At 50.8% G+C, this 23,878-nt stretch overlaps 1 protein-coding gene and 1 pseudogene across 4 annotated transcripts in view; one reads left to right on the top strand and one right to left on the bottom strand.

The window, feature by feature from the left end:
* The window catches only part of MPPED1 (metallophosphoesterase domain containing 1), a 76,016-nt gene that overhangs the window by 22,140 nt on the left and 29,998 nt on the right, over nt 1-23,878 (bottom strand). For all 4 annotated transcript variants that reach the window (XM_053226898.1, XM_027070528.2, XM_053226900.1 and 1 more), the window contains exon 4: nt 1,342-1,567. In XM_053226898.1, the coding sequence (XP_053082873.1) occupies nt 1,342-1,567 (226 nt within the window). The remainder of the gene's footprint in view (nt 1-1,341; nt 1,568-23,878) is intronic.
* LOC113602963 (uncharacterized) lies at nt 13,147-13,247 on the top strand (annotated as a pseudogene).

The raw sequence follows: 23,878 nt of genomic DNA, 5'->3' as shown, positions 1-23,878 counted from the left end.
ATAACTCAGGTCACCTCACCTCCTCCAAGCAGCCTTCTGGGATCATGCCACACTTTCAAGGACATGTGGTCTCTCTCCACCGTGTATAGCACCCTCCTCACCCTGCCAGCACTTGGCACCCTGTGGCTATTGCCAGCTGGGCCTCTAGGGAACGCTTGACCTGTCCACCTGTAGAATGGGGACAGTGAATCGGTCCTCTAGGGCCGAGTACGAATTAGAAACAATGCTTATGAGACTTTAGCCCAGGGACCAGCTAACAGAATTTGCTCAGGAATGATTTGTTGCTGCCACTACCACCATCCCCATCATCACCACTATAACAGCCATCCCCATCATCATCACCATCAACATGACCATCATCACCATCATCACCACCATCATCAACATGACGATCATCATCACCACCATCATCACCATCACCATCACCACCATCACCATCACCACCATCACCATCACCATCCCCATCATCACCACTATAACAGCCATTCCCATCATCATCACCACCATCAACATGACCATCATCACCATCAGCAGCACCATTACCATCATCATCACCATCATCACCATCACCTTCATTACCATCATCACCACCATCACCATCATCACCGTCACCACCATCATCATCATCACCACCATCATCAACATGACCATCATCACCATCATTATCACCAGGGCCCCGATGGACCCACAGACCACACACAGAAGAGTCACAACTTGTTCTCACCTTGATCCCCACCAAGACAGGGATGAGGCCTGATTGTTCTGCATGCCTGGCAGAGGGTAAGGGTCTGATGTGGACTTGTGATTAAAACGACACAGTACACCAGGTCTCTGGCCTTCCACGAAAATTCCAGCTGCCTTTCCTCGGCCTGGCTGATCAATCGTCCCCCCTCACCTACGCCTCTTGTCAGGGGACATGGCGATAGGGAGGCTCCTGGCATATAGAATGATGGTTGAAAGCATGGGTTCTGGAACCGGAGTGCCAGCTTTGCCCCCTCCCTAGCTGTGTGACACTTGGCAAGGTCCTCACCCTCTCTGTGCCTCACACTCTCACCTGGAAAACGGGGTTGATGACAGTACCCACCTGTATGTGAGACAGTACCGCACGGAGGACACAGCTGATATGACTACTTGCCAGTTAGATACGGGGAAACCGAGGCTCAGAGAGCAGCCGTGACCTGCCAGGGGTCACACAGCGGGTGAGGGGAGAGCCCAAATGCAGTGCCCAGCAGGGATCCGGGGCTCCCCGGTGCTTGTCCGCGCCCCACCTCCCTCCGCGTGTTCAGCCTCAGCTCCTCCAGCGCCCCCAGCCGAGGTCGGGAAGGCGCTCGGCGCACTCACCACGGGGAGCCGTAGATCCGGAAGCCCCGCACGGTGACCTCTGAGTCCTGCAGGTAGATGCAGTTGGTCAGGAGGGACTGCACGTTCTCGTAGTTCTCTGGCTTCAGCTTCGACACGGACGGGAAGTAGTAAAAGTCCTGCTTGATGAGGTCAGCCATGAACTCCTGGTCAAAGGTCAGCTCGTGGTTGCCAGCAATCACGATCTTGTACTCGTAGGGCAGGCTCCCTGCAGAGGCGGACGCAGACAGACACACAGCACATCGCTGTCGGCCTTCTGAAAGCCACGACAAGGCCCGGCGGGGGGGGGGGGGGGGCAGCGGGGAGGGACAGACGATGGCCACCGGCATCCCGGGCAGAGCAGCTCCTGCCGCCTGCTCCCAGTGGGTGCCCTCGGATAAGCCCCATCATCATCCCCGCAGCCCGTCCGCCCAGGCGGCCGCTAGGGGACAGGCCACCAGACCCCAGGCCGGCGGGAGGGGCCTGCACAGCTTCCTCCAGGCCTCTGAGCTGCAGCGTGCCTCGCCCCACGCTCAGGACTTGCCCGCCTCTGTTTTCTGTGTCTGGGAGACTTTTCCCCAGACAGGAGACCCTGACCTGGACCCCCAGGCCTACTCCCCCAGCCTCACTGTCCCAGGGCCCACCATGAAGTCCAAGTACAACCAAAACAAAGCTGGCTATGCATAGCATACATTGAACCAGTAACAGGTCCTTCTGGCCTCGCTCTGCGCAGAAGCCCAGGCAGAAGCCTACGCCATACCTCCTGCCTGTCTTCCTCTGGGGCCCCACCTGGCAGATGCCCTAAGCAGGTGTGGGGGCTGCCTCCCAGATGCTTCCAGTGCAGCTGCCCCCCCCCCCACCAGCACAACCCCGTGGACTCAGTAAACCGCCACCCACCCCCAGCCCCGACCGCTCCCCAGAGCCAGCCTGGCCCCAGGCTCGGGGGCCCCCTGACTCCCCATCTCCCACCAGCCTCAGCTGCCGGGCTCGCCGGGCCTGGAGAAAGAGTCATGATGGCACCTGTGGGCCCTGATTTGGATGAAAAATGAAAAGCTGAAGGTGAACCAACCCAGAGGCCCACGCCCTTCTCGAGGCCCCTCCCGGCGGGGCGGGTCCTGTGGGTCGGGCGAGCACTAGGGGTTCATGAACACAGCAGTCCAGCTCGGGGCCTCAGATAGGAGTGTCCAGGCAGGCAAGTGGTGACGTTCCATGGCCATTCCACAGAGAAGCAGTCGTGGCCATCGGAAGGAACTTCTAAATGACCTGACTCTGGTTTCTGAAGGAGCCACAGCGACAACAGGGACACTAAGCTTTACCATCACCTGTGTCAGCAAGAGAGTCAGTTCACTTGTCCCAAATTCTTCAGCATAAATGACTAGCTCACGTGATCCCAGAGGGTTGCTGGAGCACATACATTGCGCCAGGCACCCACCACGTCCACGGTGCCGATGTAGAAACTGAGGTGCAGGGGACACCCGGGTGCGGTGGTGTGGAGGACGTGTGGCCTGGGGGTGGCAGAGCTGGACTCTGAGCCAGCCCCGCGTGGCCCCTGACACTTTCCACCTGCTTGGGGAGAGCCCAGGAGAGCGCCCCAACAAGCCCAGGTCACAGAGCTGTGTCCCAGCACACCGAAGGCCACGGCCACAAAGGGGACCCTCCCAGGGGTCCTCAACCCCCCCTGGCTCCTGGCACATGGAGAAGACTGTCTGGCTGGTGGAGACCCCTCCCTCACAGTGCATCTTCTCTGATCCCGGGTCACCGTGACCCCCACAAGAGCAGACACAGGGTAAAGTGCTTAGTTTTGGGGCCAGCTGACCTCGCCTCAAATCCCGGCTCCATCCACCATCATCTGAGCAAGTCACTTAACCTCTCTGAGCCTCAGTTTCCCCTCTGATCAAGGTTGGTGTGCCTGGGGAATGCCCCTTCCTGGGGGCTAAGGATCTCTGTGCCTCCCCCCCGCCCAGGCTCCACAGAGTCCCTTCCCTGTGACTGGCTCCCCAGGGGGGAACACAGTCCAGGAACAGCAGGGCCTTCCCACCCTTGACTGTGACATGAAACCCTATGTCCTCTGCTGTCTGAGTGTTTTGTCATGAACCCAATTCCAAAAATGCTCCAAATCCTAAGGATTATTTGCCTTGAGAACTGACACCCACAAGGTTGGATCACATGTGGTCGACCTGTGGTCAGACCCGACTTCCCATAAGCCTTTTAGGGAGAAGTGTGTCTGCCCAGGCCTGTGTGAGCTCCAGGAAGGGGCAGAGTGAGTCTCATGGCAGACAATAAATCACCATCATAATGAACAATAACAATGTTTCAGGTACTGTACCTACAATTATTATGTGCTAATCGCGAGGAAACAGAACAGTCCAGAACCCAGTTAGAAACTTCCTTCTCCACATCCCCACCCCGCCCCGGAAACTGGGACACACAAATCCTGTCTAGCCTTGAGCTCTGTGGCTGTTCGAAGGCCACCTGATTCCCAGCACAGCCACGGGGGGCGGGAAGAGGGGAAGCCAGAAGTGTTTTCTGAAAAACTGGCAGAAAACCACAATCTGCTCACACTTCTCACCAGCCACCCCAGAATTCTTCACAAGCTTGAGAAAAGAGTGTTTTCTCCTCTTCGGTGTTTCTCACCTCGGGGAGGCCCCGAGACATGACAGACCAGCTCTGTCACTAACCAGCTGTGTGCCTCAGTTTCCTCACCTGTACGGTGGGAAGAAGAATGCCGACCTCGCAAAACTGTTCTGGGATTTCAGAAGGGCCGGAACAGAGATCACAACACAGGATACTCACATGATATTCACAGGCAGCTTTCCCGGGGCCAGAGTTTGCAGGCCAGACCTGCCCACAGACACATGTTGTTTGGCGTAACTTTTTTACTTGAATTTGTTGCCAAAACACACACACACACACACACACACACCTCGAAAAATTCCCAGTAAAATGCCATTCTTTGTTTTCTAACAGTCGATCAATCGATTTGCACATTTCATGATCCTGGCCCAGTCAAATGCTGCGGATCTGTGCCTCCCTTAGGCAGGAAGTAGATGCCGGTTTGCCCCAGTCCCTACACTCAGCCCATGTCACTCATTGGAAGTCCTGCCCACTCCCGGCAGGCACCTGGCTTCTGGCCCTTGCTGCATCCCTGGAGACTTGCAGGGAACAGGCCTGGCCCTTGTCCCTCAGTGCCACCAGTCAGGCGGGGGGGGGGATGGGCTCTCCAAGCCCTCTGCCTCCCCACCTACTTTTATCACGACCCACCCTGCTGGGCCAGCCCAGGGGTGCCGAGTATCTGCTTGTTCCCCAAAGCCAGAGAGCCCCAGGAGCACAGGAGTAGACGTGTTGGCCTCACTCCCCTCGTGCCCGGCTGGTCCCAGTAGAAGTCTGGCAAAGGAAGCACCACAGGGTGACAGGGAGCAGAGAACCTCGGTGGCCCTGCTCCAGCTGCCAGCAGGGAGGGAGGAGGTTCGCAGGGGCCTGAGCAGCTGGGGAAAGGCTGGTCCCTCTGATCCCCCGAAACCTTCCGAGATACACTCACGTATTTATGTCATGTCTCCGACTTGGGGGTGTTCCTTAAGCAAACTAACAAATTACTCCAACTGCACGGTTTCATTTATCTCCGCGGCTCCCGACTACCGGGGATCGGGGAGCGAGCACGAAGCTGTCAGCTCTCTCCTCCTCCTCCCATCTCAGCAGAGGAGGGAACTGAGGCTTCTCCCCTCCCAGGGAAGAGTGGGTGGGAGATGGGGGGGACAAGGCTCCTGTACACAAAGCCAGGTGGGGAAAGGAGCCACGAGAGGCTGCACGATACCCTCGAATCCCGTCCGGGATCTCCCTTCCCGGCAAAGTGGGCGCCGTGCCCCTCTGAGCTGGAGGCCCAGCCACAGACACATCTGTCTGGATGGCCACCTGAACCTGGCAATTCGCCAGCTGTGTATGACATTCACAGACGCTCAAGTGTAGGTATTCCCATTTTGCATCTGGGAAAAGCCGGGCTCGGTGAGGTTGCCTAAGTTTTCACAAATCAATAATAAAGTGACTCGTCACCACAGAGGACGCTGGACACGTGATAGACCCTGTGGCTCGGCCTCATCAAAACTCATCTTGACCTGGCCCCCCAACTATCGTGCGCACTGCCTTCTCCAGATGGACCTGCTCTCTCGCTAGGGGAGCCAGAACCAAGGCTCTGGAACAGCCTGACCATCCTGGAGGAGTGTGGAGAAGTCCCCTCCTCTGTTCTAGAACTGCTACCTCTGTTGTTACAGCCTGAGGCTGCATTAGCTTTCAGGTGGTCACATCATCCTGCAGCTCTTACAACCTGACCGGATAAAACGCCCAATGGCCAATCATGACAGGCTTTCTTGCGTGGCGTCAGCTCCCCCCTCTTTATCTGTGCAGTGAAGGAGGGGGGCGTTTAGGGACTGATTAATTTGCAGGGGCTTTGTGGGTAAAAAGACGTGATGAATACAAAGTCGTCAGCACACAGAGGAAATTAATGCTCTTCCCTTTGTCCCTTCCTGCTGCTGTCCCTCCTGGCAGCAAAGAAGCGGGCTGGCATGCAGGGGGGCCTCCCTGGAGCCTGACAAGGTGCCAGAGGTGCCCGTACCGCGAGAGGGAGGTGTCCTCCGGGCAGGTGTCGGGGCGGCCGTGCTGGCCTGGTGAAGAGAGGGGACAGATGGGTCCAAGTGCTTTTCCCTACTCACCTCCCCTCATCAGCCCAACAGAAGCAAAGAATCCAGTCAGCCTATCGCAAAAGCCCATCAAGCCACACACTCGCTTCCTTCCCTGGGGCCTGTTGTAACACCACCCCACGCCCTGGTCAGCTGTCCACAAGCTCTGATCCAGCAGGAGCCCTGTTCTAGACCCTGGTGAGACACCGTCGGGGACCCTCTGGGGAACAAGACTGAGTCACGAGGTCAGTCCCAGTAGGGACTAGTCCACACCACTTAGTGGACAGAGGAGGCAACTGAAGTTCAGAGAGGGGAAGGCGACTGCCTGAGGTCACACAGCGAGACAGCGGATGGCCGGGGTTTGCACCTCGAGACTGCCAATCAGCAGCCAAACCGGCCTCTGGGGCCACGTGCCCGATAAGCTGGGGACTTTGAGAGAAGCGGAGAGTGGCCTCGAGGGGCAGGTTAGATCGGGGGCCAACCTGATCTCTGAGAAGCCCCAAGTCCTCCTGGAAACCAGCCCTATTTCCCCCGCCTCCAGGACTGTGGGACACTGTCATACCTTTATAGCCTGCACAACAACGTTCGACCATCTTCCCCAAATGCTTCCTTTCCTCCGGGCAGATGATTTAAGACCCTGGCATTTGCTAGTCATGGGGGTAAAAAGACCATTAGGTACGAATCAGCTGAGCACCGGTGGACGACCATCCTGGTTTAACTTTCCATTTGCCGTATATACCCAAATAGAAACGCATCCACGTACAGAAGCCACACGGAGCAAGTGCGCGCGGCGTTTGGGGCTCGCGGAGGGACACCCATCAAAACCGCCGCTTCTTGCGCTTCCAAGATTACGCTCCTTCCGAAAGGTTACGATTCTTTATCGCTAACACTTACCCATCCCGTTGAACAGAAAGTGTTGCCTCCAAACTGCGTCATCTGTTAAATTCAACAAGATATGTGCACGCTTGTCTGTAATCTATGCCATTCCAGGAGTGGCGCATTGAGCCCGGCGGAGTTTTAGTGCGCTCTAAATGCGGCAACAATCAGGAAAATGCCCACTTACGGCTTTTCCCGCCCATTCCCATCTCACCGAACACAGCAGAGGGGGATGGAATAAAGAGACGGCGTAACGATCTCTGATTGCCTTTTTAGTGCATCCTTGTCAGTTCTGTGTTTAAACACTTGCCAACGTCTGGGAGACTCACGTTAGCAGGCTTCTGGGTATGGCGCCCGGTCTAGAACAACACCGGGATGGGGCAGGCTCCCCAACTCAGCTTTGAGCCCCCCGTGGGTCTCGACACAGCTCGGGCGCGTTAATGCCGGTGATAGAATCACACAGCCAAGCACACACGGAGGACGCGGGCTGGCAATTCGAGGAGACGGGGAATTCTCCAGAACTGACTGGAGAGGTCTGCAGACGCGTGCCTGGGCCAGTGGCCAGAGCCGAGGCACAGGAACACACACATGGGCTGTGCCTGCAAAATTTGTTTCTTGCTGCCCTGCTGTGAGCATTTTCCGGTGCTAGGCAGTGTAACAGGCAATTTACATTCAGTGCTTCTAGACGCTCCTACCTCCCCAGGTGAGAGGCAGTAAAGTACAGTGGTTAGGGCTGCACGCCGCAGAGCCAAAAACGCCTGAATCCCTTTTCCACCTACTGGCTGTCTGGCCTGGGGTGAAAACTCTTACTTCTTGGAGCCTCAGTATCCTCATCTATAAGAAGAATGCTTAGGATTCTTGCAACAATCACCGTAGGAAGACGTGTAAAGGTTTGTTTTCATCAGGTATAGTGAGACACGCACACATGGAAATGACTGTCGTGAGTAAGGAAGTCTATACTCGCAGATCCCTAGACACAGGTGGCGTTCAGGGCCACACCCGGCCACACGGGGAAGCCAGGGCCGGTCAGGAGGCAGAGGAAGTAAAAAAGAAACCTGGACTGGAGCCTTTGTTGTGGTTTCCAAGGGAAAAGGCAGGGGAAGCAGGGGAAGCAAGTTTAGGATTGGCGAGTGTGAACAATTCTGGCAGGCCCTGGGGGACAGGGGCTGCCCCTAGGGTGACTGGTCAGGGGATAGGGGGCTGAGAGCATGAGGGCCTATAAAGGAGGCAGTGGGGGGTGGGCAGGGGCTCTGGGTTGGTTGGTTTGTACCTGGGGGGCTCAGTCGATTAAGCGTCCAATTTCAGCTCAGGCAGGTCATGATCTCACGGTTTGTGTGTTTGAGCCCCACGTCGGGCTCTGTGCTGACAGCTCAGAGCCTGGAGCCTACTTCACATTCTGTGTCTCCCTCTCTCTCTACCCCTCCCCTACTCATGCTCCCTCTGTCTCTCTCTCTCAAAAATGAATAAACATTAAAAGAAAATTTTTTAAAAAAGGAAAAAGAAAGGCACGCTCAAAAGTGGGTCCTTCACTATCTCTAGAATCGCTTACCTCTGGGAGGACCCTCCCTCCGGGCTCAGCAAGGCCCCAAGATGTCAAAGCATCAAAATACAGAAGATTACAGGCACGTGAATACAAGCCGGATAACAGCACGGCCACTGCCTTCCAGGGCCGTTAGGAGGAGCAAACACTGTGTTCTACGACGCGGTCCAGAAATGTTCGCCGGGAAGGTCAAGATGAAAAAAGGAGGCTAGGGAAGTCAGGTCACCTGCCTGGGGTCACGCTGGCAGGCCGGCCTGCCCAGAGCTGGGTGTGGAGACACCCAGGGCGGGAAGGACGCGTCCCAGGACCGCAGGCGCCGCGCGGACCCTCAGGCGGACCCCAGCCTGCCGGGCCCGCTTGGTCCAGCGTTTGCGAGGGTTCTGGATCCACAACTCAGCGCTGGCCCCCATATTTAAAAGGCAAATGCAATTTTTCCTCTGTTCCATCCTAACAGCCAAAATGCTTAACTTCCAAACGTTTGTTTTTCCTGGGAGATGTTTTAAAAACGGGAATATTCAGTCCTAAGCCTCTTTAAGTGCTTGTTGGTTACTGCAGAGCACAGGTGACTTGAGACTGCAAAGGACAACCCAAGAGTTTCTTGTTTTTCCTCCCCAGAACGAGAGCGAATGCAGCCAGAAAGGTCTCACAGGAACCTCCCCGGAAGTCCCAGCCCGGAAGAACGCACTTGCACAAAGGTGTTCAGCAAACGCCCGGGCCTCAGCTGGGGACCAAGCTGGTAAGGCCTGGCGCTTGAGGCTATGGCGCCCCCTCCAGGCCAGGCCCTGTCAGTGCTCTGACCTCACCTTGTACAACACCCCCAGCCCTGCCCTGCCCTGCCCTGCCCTGCCCGAGCGCCCCTGGGCTGCCGAAGGCCTCCGGACATTTGCTCCTGCTGTCCCATCCACCCAGGACCCCCTCCTCGCCCTTCCTTCTGAGGCCACTCCAATCCCGCTCACCCTACACAGTCAGCCCAAGTGCCGCTTCCTCCAAGAGGCCTGCCAGGAACACCCTCTTGCTCCCAACCAGGGCAGGGGGATGGGGGTTCCCCAACGCCCAGGGCTCCCAGCCCTGTTCAGCCGCTGCTCTCGTATCCCCCACCAGCCTGGGCACCCTGCCGGGGACCTGCCCAGCACGGGACTAGTACAGACAGGTAGGTCGTCACACACATTCACTGAACCCACAAGGTGTCATCATCCACGTAGGGCAGACGATGAGGCTCAGAGGGGTCAATGGCTCACCTAAGGCCTCCCAACCAATCCTCTAAGGATGTTCTAGAAGGCTAAGCTAATTAACGTGAATGGGACTAACGGTCGTTAAGGCACAGACCAGCCTATCACATGGCGGCCTCCACAAGTCGTGGTGTTCACTCAACAGACGTCAGGAGTCCGTGGGCACCAAGGCCCAGGGCGGGGCCGTGGGAAGGGCCCCGGACTGGAGGCCAGGAGGCCTAGGTTCGGCCTCAGCTCTGCCTCAACCTCACCAGACCTGGGCTGAGGCCTGAGACCCCTTCTCTTCCATGATGAGGTGATGTGCAGGTCTTGAACCCTGCGAGCCCTTTCAACTGAGACCTGCCAGGCGGGTGCGGGAGCGAGGCTGGGGTGGGAGCTCCCCAGGGGGGTGTCACAGGGTAAGACGGCAGGACCAAACGGGCACTTGCACAGCACGGGCATTTGCAAGGCCCACGTTCCTCTCCTTGCTGCTGACATCCCATGAAATCAGCAGTAAAGGAATCAAACAGGCACGACCCTCCAAAGGTTTGGGAGTTGGAGGGACGGAGGAGTGGACTGGCCTGGCTGAGCAGACAAAACTGAAACCAAAGTCTTGGGAGGGGGTTGGGGAGAGGCGGGGAGGGGAGGGAAGGGGACCCCAGGAAGCAGACCCGGCTGTGGCCAGAGTCCCAGGCAGCTCAGGGATGCAGACCCAGGTGTGTGGTCCGACCTAGCACCCGTGGGAGCAGGTGGGGCTGGGGCTCTCTCTTAACACACGCATTCAGCCCACCCGCCCCTCCCTCCCTCCCAATCTCCACAGAAAGAGGGAGTTTAGTCTCAAGGGAAAATAAACAGCTCAGAAGAATCTCATTTAGGGACCATCAGGCCCCAGGGAAGATGGACAGCAAGGTAGGGGCTGAACCAGAGGAAGACGCACTGAAAGCATAAACGTGGGGACTTTGGAGAGCCCAGGCCCCTTCCCCACTCAGCTCTCAAATTCCGGGAGCCAGGCTTGCCAAGAGGGAACCCCTCTCTGGGGAAAAAGACAGGGCACAGGGGGTTCCCCCAAAGAGATGGCCGGGTCCCCGTCACGGCAAGCCACTGCCCTGCACGCACAGCTTTCAGACGCATAAACACACAGGACCGCCAGACCTCGGAGGAAAACCTTCAGGCTGAACCCAGCTAGGACCAAAACGACCGGAGAAAAGGAAATTGGGGAAAATGGGGCTGACACAGGAGAAATGACTTAGTATATAATTAACGCCCTTGGTGAGATAATAGAAGATAGGGCACCCGTGAAATTCTACCAGGATGTTCTTCACAAAAGAAAGAAAATCTTAGCAGAGTTTCTCAAATTTGGGCACAGAGCGGGAAGATAAATTTGAGAAACTCTCCCAGAGACAGAAACAGAAAGACAGGGACCTGAGTACCAGTCGAGAAAAGATACAAAAATCAGTTGTATGAGTGGTAGAGGGAGACATCAGAGATAAAAGAGAAGAGGGAAGTTTTTTAAAATATAATAATATGAGAAAATGTCCCAGATTAAAGGACAAAGTTTGTTCCATTAAAAAGGCTGCACAAGGGGCGCCTGGGGGGCTCAGTCGGTTAAGCGTCCAACTCTGGCTCAGGCCAAGATCTCACGGTTCATGGGTTCAAGCCCTGCAGCGGGCTCTGTGCTGATAGCTTGGAGCCTGGAGCCTGCTTCAGATTCTGTGTCTTCCTCTGGCTCAAAATTTAAAAAAATAAATAATTTTTTTTTTTTAAATTAATGTTTTTTTTTTTATTTTTGAGAGAGAAAGAGACAGAGCATAAGCAGGGGAGGGGCAGAGAGAGAGGGAGACACGGAATCCAAAGCAGGCTCCAGGCTCCGAGCTGTCAGCACAGAGCCCGACGCGGGGCTCGAACCCACGAACGGTAAGATCATGACCTGAGCCGAAGCCGGGCGCTCAACCGACTGAGCCACCCAGGCGCCCCCAAAATTCTTTTAAGTTTAAAAGGCTGCCTGAGTACCCAGAAAAAATAAATGAGAAAATACCCACACCCAAGGCACACCGCCCAGAAACAAGACAGCTCATATCCTAAGGATGGGGTATCCCAACAAGAATGGGGTACAGGAAGCTACAAGAAAGTTTTTGGAGTCATGCTTTTCAAATTCTGAGGGGAAAAGGTGTGCTGCCTGCAATCCTACAGCTGGGCCAACTATCAGTTAAGACCGAGGACGGAATAAGCACTTTTTCTGACATGCAGCTTTGCCAAATTTTATGTCTGCCGCACTCCTTCTCGGAAGAGCCACGAGAGGATGCGTTCCCCCAACAGGAGGGAGTAAAGCAAGAAAAGGGAAGCCACGGGATGCTGTAGGTAGGGGCTCCAGGACAGAAGAAAGGCGGAGGGAGACTCCAGGATGATGGAAGTGTGCAGGCCCAACTGTCCAGGCCGGGGCAGCCGTCAGAGGCTCAAGGGAAAAAGAGCCTGAAAATGGCTTAGCGTGGCCCGCTCCTCAGCTGAGGGGCATTTAAAACTCGGCAGGACACGGGGATGACCCACGATGGGTACACAGGAAAACACGCAAGAAAACAAAACAATTAACTACTTTAGGAAAGACAGTAAGTTGCACAACAAATAGTGAACCTAAAACTGCCTTAAAATGCTATTAAAAGGACAGGAGAAGAGGGGCGCCTCGGTGGCTCAGTTAAGTGACCGACTCTTGATTTCAGCTCAAGTCGTGATCTCACAGCTCATGAATTCAAGCCCCACGTCCAGCCCTGTGCTAATGGCGCAGAGCCTGCTTGGGATTCTCTCTCTCTCCCTCTCTCTCTGCTCTTCCCCCACTCACGTGCTCTCTCTCTCTCTCTCTCTCAAAATAAGTAAATAAACTTAAAAAAGGACAGAAGAGATGTGTGTATACGGGTGGAGAGGCTAAGTCTAAATCGCCATTTTTTAATTTTAAGAAATTAAAAAGTAACATCAAAAATTGAAAAAGGAGGGGCGCCTGGGTGGCTCAGTGGTTAAGCGTCCGACTTCGGCTCAGGTCATGATCTCACAGTTTGTGAGTTCGAGCCCCGTGTTGGGCTCTGGGCTGACAGCTCGGAGCCTGGAGCCTGCTTCGGATTCTGTGTCTCCCTCTCTCTCTGCCCCTCCCCCACTCACACTCCGTCTCTGTGTCTCTCAAAAATAAATAAGCATAAATATATATATATATTAAAAAATTAAAAATAGCAATAAAAGTTGTTACTTAGAGGCACCTGGCAATAAAAGCCACCAGATCTATATGGGAAATGGAAATCGAGACGGCTGGTAAGCCTCACGGCACACTGTGACTAACTGTGTGTGCGTATTGCCTTAACACAAATACGACTTTAATTAAATAAGAAGGCAACAGGAGGCCGGGCACCCCTTGACCACTTCCTAGTTCTCCCCAGGGGCAGCCTGGCCTCTCAGTTGCTCCGCCTGTTGTTCAAGACCTAGAACCAAATCAAACCAAAACATAGTTAAGACCAACTAAAAGACAAAACAGGTGCTCGATTCGGCAGCACGTACACTAAAACTGGAACGACACGGGGAAGATTAGCGCGGCCCCCGGGCAAGGACGACACACAAAGTCGTGAAGCCATTGTTGCGCTGTATGCTAACTAACGTGGACGTAAACGAAAAAAATAAAAAAACAAGAAGACATTAAAAAAAAAAACAAGACAAAACAGGCAGAAAATCTTAACTGGTTGATTCCTCTGATATTCTGAGCATCTAAGTGCTGGGATGACTCTGGCAGCAGGTCCCACAGCAGGTGATCTGGCCAAGCAGCTCCTCCCCCCTCCCCCTCCCCGGGCTGGTCAGGCAGCCATTAATGACGTCACAGCTGTCACCTGCTGAGAGCCTGAGACAAGCCCCCTCATCCCTGTTTGTCACTCACAATAACAGCCTCACAAAATGGGCACCATGCTTGACAGATATGGAAACTGGGGCTCAGTGCGGTTACAAAACCACACAATTGATAAGCAGAGAAGTGAACGTCCCTCTCTCTGTCACAATCAACACGTATTACACGTGCCAGAGTTTTTTAAATCAAATATTCCTCAAAAAAAAGACTATTGCCATATATTTAAGTCCTCACAAGGTCGCTCCTGTTATGAGGAGCTCTGAATGCCTTTATTTCAAATAGCACAATGCTTTGGAGAAGATCTTGTGGACACTGTAAACAGCCTTTGAGGACAATTTTAAAAAGCAGGATAGACGTTAGAACAAATTAAATGAACGCAGCAAAGATGCAGGATACAAAAACCAGGTGCAAAAACTCAGTTGTCTTTCTATACACTAACAATCAATCCAAAAATAATCCCATTTGCAATAGCATCCAAAAGAACAAAAGACTTAGGAATTAGCTTAACCAGAGGAAAAAGATTTGTATGTTGAAAACTACAAAGCATTTGGTGAAAGAGACTTAAGAAGTCGCCAAGAGATAAAAAGGCATCCCATGTTCATGAATTGGAAAGCTTCATATTGTTAAGATATCAATACTACCCAAAGCAATCTACAGACTCAATGCAATCCCTACCAAAATCCCAATGACGTTTCTTGCAGAAGTAGAAAACCCATCCTAAAATTCATATGGAATCTCAAGGGACCCTGAATAGCCAAAATAATCTTGAAAAAGAAAAACAAAGTTGGAAGTCAAACACTTCCTGATTTCATAACTGACTAAAAAGCTACGGTGATTAAACAGTATGGTACCAACATAAATACAGACATCTATCAATGGAATAGAATAGACAGCCCAGAAATAAATCTTCACATATATGGTCAAATGATTTTCAACAAACGTGCCAAGACCGCTCAATCGGGGGAAACAACAGTCTTCCCAACATGTGGTTCTGGGAAAACTGGCTATCTTCATGCAAAAGAACAAAGGTGGACTCTTACCTTACACTACGTACAAAAATTAACTCAAAATGCAACAAAACCCTAAAAGAGCTAAAATTACAAAATCCTCAAAAGAAAACAGGGCAATGCTTCATGACATCAGATTTGCCAACTGATTTCTTGAATACAACACCAAAGGTACAGACAACAAGAAAAAAAATAACTTCTAAATTAAAAACTTCTGTATATCACAGGACACCATCAACAGAGTGAAAAGGCAGCCCACAAAATGAGGGGGGGGGGAGAATATTTGCAAATTATATTTCTAAATTTTTTAATGTTTATTTATTTTTGAGAGAGAGAGAAAGAGAGGAGGGGCAAAGAGGGAGAGGGAGCAGGCTCCAGGCTCTGAACTGTCAGCACAGAGCCCGACGTGGGGCTTGAACTCACAAGCTGTGAGAACATGACCTGAGCCAAAGTCGGATGCTTCACCAACTGAGCCACCCAGGCACCCCACAAATTGTACTTCTGATAAGGGGTTGATATCTAGAACATAGAAAGAACTCTGGAACTCAACAGCAAGAAAAACGTGGGCAAAGGACTTGAAAAAAACACTTCTCCAAGGAAGACATACAAATGGCCAGTGAGCACATCTGTTAGGATGGCTATTACAAAATACACACATACACACACACACAGACAACAGAAAACAACAGGCATGGGTGAAGATGCGGAGAAATGGGAACAATTGGGCACTGTTGGCGGGAATATAAAATAGAGCAGCCACTATGGAAAACAGGATGGCGATTCCCTGAAAAATTAAAGATCGTAGAACTAGCATACGGTTCAGCAATTCCACTTCTGGGCATATGCCCCAAAGAACTGAAATCAGGGTCTCAGAGAGATATTTGCTTACCCATGTTCGTAACGGCATTATTCACAGTAGTCAAAATGTGGATACAACTCAAGTGTCCATTGATAGATGAACAGATAAATACAATATGGTATATCCACACCATGGAATACTGTTCAGCCTTAAAAAGGAAGGATGTTCATTCCGACACATGTGTGAACCTTGAAGACATGTTCAATGAAATAAGCCAGTCACCAAAGGGCAAACACTGTGTGATTCTACTTATATGAGGTACCTAGACTAATCGAATTCATAGAGACAGAAAGTAGAATGGTAGCTGCCTGAGGCTGGGGGAGGGAAGGGAATATGGGGATTTATCGTCTAATAGGTATGGAGTTTCAATTTTACAAAATGAGAAAGTTCTGGAAACAGATGGTGGTCATGGTTGCACAGCAGTGTGAATGTCCTTAATGCCACTGAACTGTACATGTTCTTTAAAAAATGTTAAAATGAAGGACGCCTGGGTGGCGCAGTCGGTTGAGCGTCCGACTTCAGCCAGGTCACGATCTCGCGGTCCGGGAGTTCGAGCCCCGAGTCAGGCTCTGGGAGGATGGCTCGGAGCCTGGAGCCTGTTTCCGATTCTGTGTCTCCCTCTCTCTCTGCCCCTCCCCCGTTCATGCTCTGTCTCTCTCTGTCCCAAAAATAAATAAACGTTGAAAAAAAATTAAAAAAATAAATAAAATAAAATAAAAATAAAAAATGTTAAAATGATATTATGTATATTTTACCACAATTTTTTTTAATCTCAGAAGAAAAACACCAAGGACCCTGAATCCCAAACAACTAGAATTATGAGCAGGTAGAACCATAGGTTCTTGGGAACTCAGAATGCTAGAAATGGGGTTTTCAGAACTTTAGAACCCAATCATTCTAATCGTAGATACAAACAATTTTAGAATTTCAGAGGCCATCATGGTTTAGAGGTGAAAAGGCTAAGTGGCCATCCAGAACCTTGGCCCCCTCATCATCACCCCCTCTCCCCCCCCCCCCCCCCCCCCACCGCATCAAAAAGTCCTAGCGGAGAAGTTTTGGTACAAGAAGCCCCCGCCTCACCTGCGTAACCATTCCCAACACAGATTTCACCTAGGGTTTGACAGCCTGGATTAAAGGCATGGCTACCGGGTCAGATACCTGGTCCTTTCCAAAAGGTTCTACAGGTGCCTTCTGCTATAAACAACCCTTTTAAAGAGGGGAAAATATGGCCCAAAGCAATGTTCTTTGCTGTAGCCACTGAAATAGGTATTCGAAAATGACGAAGACTAAAGGTTCCTATTTTTAAAGTATTTCTTCAATAAAACCAAGCATTTTGAAGCTAAAAAGACATTTTGGTTGTTAAGATGCACTAAAGTAGAATCAGCCTGCCACCTCTGTTTATTCATTCTCGGATTCCACAATCCTTTTCCTTGGCCCTAATAAGTGCTGGGGACTGGGAACAGAGACGTCCCAACACAGCCCCTTCTCCTGCCCTCCAGTGTGGGAAAGATACAGGCAAATAATTTGGGATCTGTAGTAGGGGTGATACCAAGTCATAGGGGACGATACAGCACTAAGTTTTCCTTTCCCTGACTAGGAGCAAGGGAGGGGCTCTGAAACGGTGGGTGAGAGAGATAATCATAGAAATAGGTATCACAGATGAATAGAGTAGAATGAATAGGTTCCCAGGGTAGAAGGGCATCCTAGGAAGAGCCCCTCACACAAGCAAATGCTTGGAGGTGAGAAAATCCACCTGCTAGGTGGTTGTCAATTGCTCAGAAGCCCAGGGCGGGCAGAGTGGGTGGAAGCAGGCCTGGGAGGGACAACTGGGATCACAACCACAGTGGGCCTCCCCTACGAGGCAAAATTCTGGACTTTACCCAGGACACAGCAAGGAATCAGTGAAGAGTGCTAAGCAGGAAGGGGACAGAGCTGGATCAATGAACACAAACTATTCTTTAGAACACCAATCTGACAAACGTTAGTCTGGAAAGACTATTTGGAGAGGTTGGGACATTACCAAAGAAAGCCCCACTTTGTCAGCTCGATGCTTCCCCTTCAGTGTCGTGGCTGTCAAACGAGCCCAGAATTAGCTCCAAACGGCCTTCGGTGAGTCTCAGATCTTCATTTGCATCGTGCACACTCAGAAAGGTGTGAAATTCGTCTTCTTCTTAAGAGAAATCAAAAAAACAAACCTATACGCTTAAAAAAAATCTTTCCTTTTAAAACAAATTTCAAAGAACTAAATCCTAACTCTTAGACATCCGATTGTAAAAAAAAAAGGCGGCATCCTTGGAGATATTAATAATAACAATTAAGGCTGCCATCAGCTTAGTATCTACTTTGTGCCAGGCACTTTAGATGCATTCATAAAATAGCTACAACAAAAATAGGAGCTGAGGAGCACTTGGGTGGCTCCGTCGGTTGAGTGTCTGACTCTTGATTTCGGCTCAGATCGTGATCCCAGGGTCATCGGATTGAGCCCTATGTGGGACTCCGTGCTGAGCGTGCAGCTGCTTAAGATTCTCCCCCCTCTCCTCTCTCTCTCAAAGTAAAAAAAAAAAAAGTAGCTGAATATACGATGTGATTATCCTGTGCCAGGTCCCATGTTGAGCCCAGATCACCCCCTGCCTTACTGAGCTCTGTCAATATTCGATCCCTTTTACACAGGAGCAAACTGAGGCTCAGAGAGAAGACGTAACATGCCCATGGGAAGAATGGAGCCAGGATCCAAACCCATGGGATCTCTCTGGACCCACATGCTTAACTAAGCAGGATCCCAACTGCAATGCCTTACTCAATCCTCACAATAGCTCTACAAAGAAAGGGCATCATCCTACCTGGTACCTCACTTTTGGATGAATACACTGAGGCAGAAGAGTAATAACTACGTCAAGGTTGCCCAGCAGGCATGTGGCTGGTCAGGGCCAGGGAGGGGATCCGCCTGCTCCAAAGGCAGCATCCTTCCCACTGGCTCCTTTCTCATGTTAGGAATTTGATTTAATTTATAAATAATAAATATGAAGTGCCAACTGGGGGTGCTGTCTGTGGTGCTGAAGTGGAGGCACGCAGGAGACCAACAAGATCCCCGCCTTTGAGTAGTGGACCCCATGCGATGTTGGCAACAAAGGAATAAACAAGTAAGTACCAGGTCAGGTGGGGATACTTGATATGAAAAAAATAAAGCCAGGCAGGCGAGCTGGACAGAAAGCATCGGGGTGGGGAAGCTGACCAAACCAGGGAAGGTCTGAGAAGGTGACCTCTGAAAGCCAGGACTTCGGGCGACCTCCAGGAAACCACATCCCTGCACTGGGTCTCTGTCTCCTCATCTGCAAAGTGGGGACAACATTACAAAGAACGTGGGCTTTTTGTCGCGGGGGAGAAGTGAGCAAACAACATGAAAACACCTTTAGACTGTAGAGTGTTTTTGAACTATAAAGTGCCATCCAGAGGAAGGCATTATTGGTAAGCCCCCATGAGACTTGGAAATGAGTCTTTGTAGCAAAATGTGTTTTTCCGAATATGACACGTAGGGTGTCGGACAAATTCTCACATCCTGTCAGCAACTTAAACATGACTTTATTTGGCTGGCCCCGATGCTATAAAGTATTACTCATGACCACGAATATCAAAACAGTCTTGAAAAGGAGTGATTTGCTAATTGAAAAGGCCAGGGTTTTCTGGATACACAGGACAAGTTCCCATATTTAAAAAAAAAAAAAAAAAGGTCACCTTAGGTATTAAAAAATACTACAAATTTAAGAAAGAGAACAGACCTTGAGTGAGAATCCTGATTCCACTTTTATTTGCCGTTAAGATCTTGGGCAAGCTCTTCACTTCCCTGAGCTCAGTTTCTCCATCTGTAGAGATACTAACACCTCAAGGGGCTGTCTAGCTGTGTTATCCCATACGATGGTGATTAACCCCCCATAGCTATTTAAGTTCGAATTAATCACAATGAAATAAAACACAACAGTCAGCTTCTCGGTCGCACTAGCCACATTTCTAGTGCTCAATACCCACATGAGGCCAAGTGGCTACCATACTGGACCGCACTGGTCTAGGGCCTGACTACTCACCGCCTGGGAGCTTGTAAGAAATGTGGAATCTCCAGCCCATCCACATCTGCCAAGTTGGGACCCACATTTTACCCAGACTCGCCCTCCAGGAGCTTCTCACGCACCTGAAGTCCGAGAAGGGCTGGCTGTCAGGATTCTGTGAGAGACCCGGCAGGGAGATGCCCCATGAGAAGGGGCAGCTCTGTGATAACGACAGCAGTGGGGGCAGGGCAGTTTCCACGCCCTCTCTAAGTGGTGATCACAGTCTCCAAACGAAACCAGACACAGAGCTTCCGACAAAGTCTATGCTGAGCCCAGGTGCAGGAGGCATGCGGGGGAAGGTGCGGACAGAGAAAGGGTGGGATCTTCCAGACATTTCAGAGGTTTGTGTGCACACGGGGACAGAATATTTCATTTCTGTGCTAGCCAGGATGTTCGAGCGGTGGACTATTCCTGTTTTGGAATGAAGTCCAGCATGAAAATGACATTTTAAAAAACCCACAGGCTTATTTCACATCCAAACACATCGCTCCAAGCTGGTAGAAAAAAAGAAAAGAAGCATACCAGCAAGAAAATCTTGCCTCCTCATCTTTTGAATGACCGAGCCGGTATTTCTCTACTAACCAACAATTCCCTCCAACGGTTCTGCAGCCTCGAACGGGCACTAAGGAGTGAAGATGCCCCGCGGGGTGAAGCGAAGGGTCATGGAGGGAAACCCAGCAAAGCCTCTGAGCCCGTGTGGTTATTAACACATCATCCTTCCTCCACACTTCCTCCAGTCTGGGAGGATCCATTGTACAGATGGGGACCTGAGACCCAGGTAAGTCCGTTGCCCATGGTCCCATACCTGGCAGGCAGGTGAGCTGTGAATTAAACCTCCATGGGTCTAACTTGATCACAGGTTACCACGTCAGGCATTATGTCATGGTGCTTTCTCATTTACGTGTCTCTTCAGTAGAAATCTTGTTTGTTTTGCCACCCACTGTACCCTCAGCGTCTAGGACTGGGTCTAGGACAACACAAGTGCCCAATACGTGTTTCTTGAGGGAGTGAATGACTGCAAACCAATGGCAAGTCAGAGCTCCAGCCTCAGACCCTTGCTTAGCCTGCCCCTTCGAGCTGGAAGGCCTGAACCCACCCTTCACCTGACCAAACGTCGCTCAGATGCCAAGGTCTCCCTCAACTCCCACTTCCTACGTGAAGCCTCCTGACCTTCCTACTTGGTTCGCGTCCCCTATCCAGCCTCCGCTTCTCCCACTCACTCACTCCCTCGGGCCCTCCGTGGCAATCCAGCCATGCCTGCCCAGTGGCCCTCAAAGGTGCCACCAGCACTGCTGACTCGAAGCTGCTGCCCCTGCCCAGAATGCTCTCCCTAACTGGCTCCCCCCGTTCGGCACTTTGTTCAAATGTCACTTCATCGGGTCCTGCCCCGACCCCTTATTCTGACTCTCCAACACACTACAGCTCTCTTTACCCATGGCCTGTCTTCTGTTTGTTCACTGCAGCATCCCCAGTGCCCAGGATCATGCCCAGCACATAACAAGTGCTCAGCAAACATACGTTGAGTAAACAATCAACTGTAAACTGGAAAAAATTATTATTAATAATCATGATGGCGAATACTTCAGGGCAGGCTTATAAACAAATTAGCAGTGAGACACCAGACAACAAAGATACATAAGGTGGCAGCAAGAGGGGACGGGGTGGGTGCGTTCCAGGGACCTTCAGGGAAGAATGCAGACATCGATTAATTTTAGATTGAGTTAAGTCAGATATGCATATTAAAAATTTATGAGCAGCCACTAAACAAATTGAAAAAGAATGTAGAATTTCCAAACCAGTAGAGGGGAAAAAAGCAAACTTCAATCAATCCCAAGCAGGGGCTGGGGCACACAATGAATGGCAGAAACGGACAGGTTTAATATAGAGGAAACACCAAACAAATATTCATTGGTATTATTCAAATACAAAAATCTTTACCAAGATCCTCCTACATTTAGAAATGACAGGGACACAAGTCTGGCCTTCAAGACACTCACAGCTGAGTGAGACGGATGCCCAACATGACACAGAGTGTGGATCAGAGTGGCTTGAAGATTTCCTCCTTCCAATTATCAAAGCCATTTACCAAATGCATCACCCTTTTCACTTTGGCCCTCAGGAAGCTCAGGCTCCTACTTCCAGCTCACAGGGTCCATCTAGCCCTGAGTGTTGATATTCTAGGCTCTCCTTTTGAACTACTCTAATTTCTTTCTTTTTTTAAATCTTGGCTTTTAATTTATCAGTGATGTGTTACCATTTTACTATCCTTACTGCTTCTATAAATCATCTCAAATCTTTCGGCACAAACTGGGATATAAATAAGCAAGCATAAAATCCCCCAGAATAACAAAAGGAAACGAAGGAAGAAATCTCAGAGACCCCAGGCCTTTCAGAGATGTGCTTCTATACCTTGTTTAAGCATAAATTTGTTGTTGTTGTTTTTAACTTAAGGCAGAGATTTTTAGGATGATGGTCTTGCAAAACATGTTTGAAATATACACATGCGGGGCGCCTGGGTGGCTCAGTCGGTTAAGCATCCGACTTCAGTTCAGGTCATGAACCTCCTGTTCATGAGTTCGAGCCCCAAATCGGGTTCTGCAGTAACAGTACAGAGCCTGCTTGGGATTCTCTCTTCCCTCTCTCTGCCTTTTCCTCTCTCTCTCTCTCTCTCTCTCAAAATAAACAAATAAACATTTTAAAAAAGAATACACACACACACACACACACACACACACACCCACACACACATACACCCCAGTGGGTCTCATTCATTTCCAAAGCCATTCTGTTGCAAATAGATAATTCGCACTTAACCACACTTCTCAAGGGGGTTGGTTATATGTTAATATGAAAACACTGCAATTATGCCTAGCCAAGATCATTTGACCACAGCTAGAAATTCTAGATTCTTTCACCTTCATTAGAAGTTAATTTTCTCTCTTTTAGCCCCTAAAACACGCTTTGGCTTTGTGAAGAATTTTTTTTTTTTGATGAGTATAAAAAATTAATTTTTTATTTTTTTTTATTTTTATTTTTTTTTTAATTTTTTTTCAACGTTTTTTATTTATTTTGGGGACAGAGAGAGACAGAGCATGAACAGGGGAGGGGCAGAGAGAGAGGGAGACACAGAATTGGAAACAGGCTCCAGGCTCTGAGCCATCAGCCCAGAGCCCGACGCGGGGCTCGAACTCACGGACTGCGAGATTGTGACCTGGCTGAAGTCGGACGCTTAATCGACTGTGCCACCCAGGCGCCCCAAAAAATTAATTTTTTAAATGAACACCAAATTTGTGCTGCACTGTTCACCCATTTTTTTAAAATCTGGGCATCAATCTTGCCCCTGAGAAAGCACCTGGTCATCCCTCACTTTGGCCACTGTGCTATCTACAACCAAATTCCTCGGGCACCATCCAGGCTCCTGACCAGGGAGCTGCCAGAAATGGGGACCGAAGTCAAAGAAAAATTTTGCATTAAATATTCAGTCTTGGGGCGCCTGGGTGGCGCAGTCGGTTGAGCGTCCGACTTCAGCCAGGTCACGATCTCGCGGTCCGTGGGTTCGAGCCCCGCGTCGGGCTCTGGGCTGACGGCTCAGAGCCTGGAGCCTGTTTCCAATTCTGTGTCTCCCTCTCTCTCTGCCCCTCCCCCGTTCATGCTCTGTCTCTCTCTGTCCCAAAAATAAATAAACGTTGAAAAAAAAAATTTAAGTATTCAGTCTTGAGTCTTTGCAAGAATAACAGGTTTCTGGAAATGTCTGAATCGGGCCATTATATCCAACTAATGAGGAAAGGAACCAGAATCCACGTTAGATCTAGTATCCGCATCCAGTGATGATCCCTGTAAGATCTTTAAAAAAAAAAAAAAAAAGGACTCTTTCTTCTTAATGTGTATTTATTTTTGAGAGAGAGAGAGAGAGACACAGAGTCAAGTGGGGGAGGGGCAGAGAGAGGGAGACACAGAATCCGAAGGAGGCTCCAGGCTCCGAGCCGTCAGCACAGAGCCCGACACGGGGCTTGAACTCACAAACCGCGAGATCATGACCTGAGCTGAAGTCAGACAACTGACTTCAGACAACAGCTCAACCAGCTGAGCCACTCAGGCGTCCCTGCACATTTTGATTGATGTGACCACATGATAAAATTTCTCTTTCTTTTTCTTCCTTTGCTTAACAGATACGGGTTGAGCGCCCTCCTCAGCCAGGCCTGCCGGGCTCCGTGGACACCAGGTCAGTGACCCGCCTCCCCCTCCACCCCCACCTCCCATCAGCAAACCCTGTTGATGTCATCTCCACAATGCGGCCGAACCCTGCACTTTGCACTGTGCCCTCGGCCACCCCCAGGTCCAGTCCCGGCTCCCCTCGCCTCTCAAGGACACCTGTAAATTCTCTCCTGGTGCCCCAGTAGCCGCAG

Source organism: Acinonyx jubatus, chromosome B4 (genome assembly GCF_027475565.1).
Source record: "Acinonyx jubatus isolate Ajub_Pintada_27869175 chromosome B4, VMU_Ajub_asm_v1.0, whole genome shotgun sequence".
NCBI classification, from domain to species: Eukaryota; Metazoa; Chordata; class Mammalia; order Carnivora; family Felidae; genus Acinonyx; species Acinonyx jubatus.
This window is presented reverse-complemented; position numbering and strand designations above follow the sequence as displayed.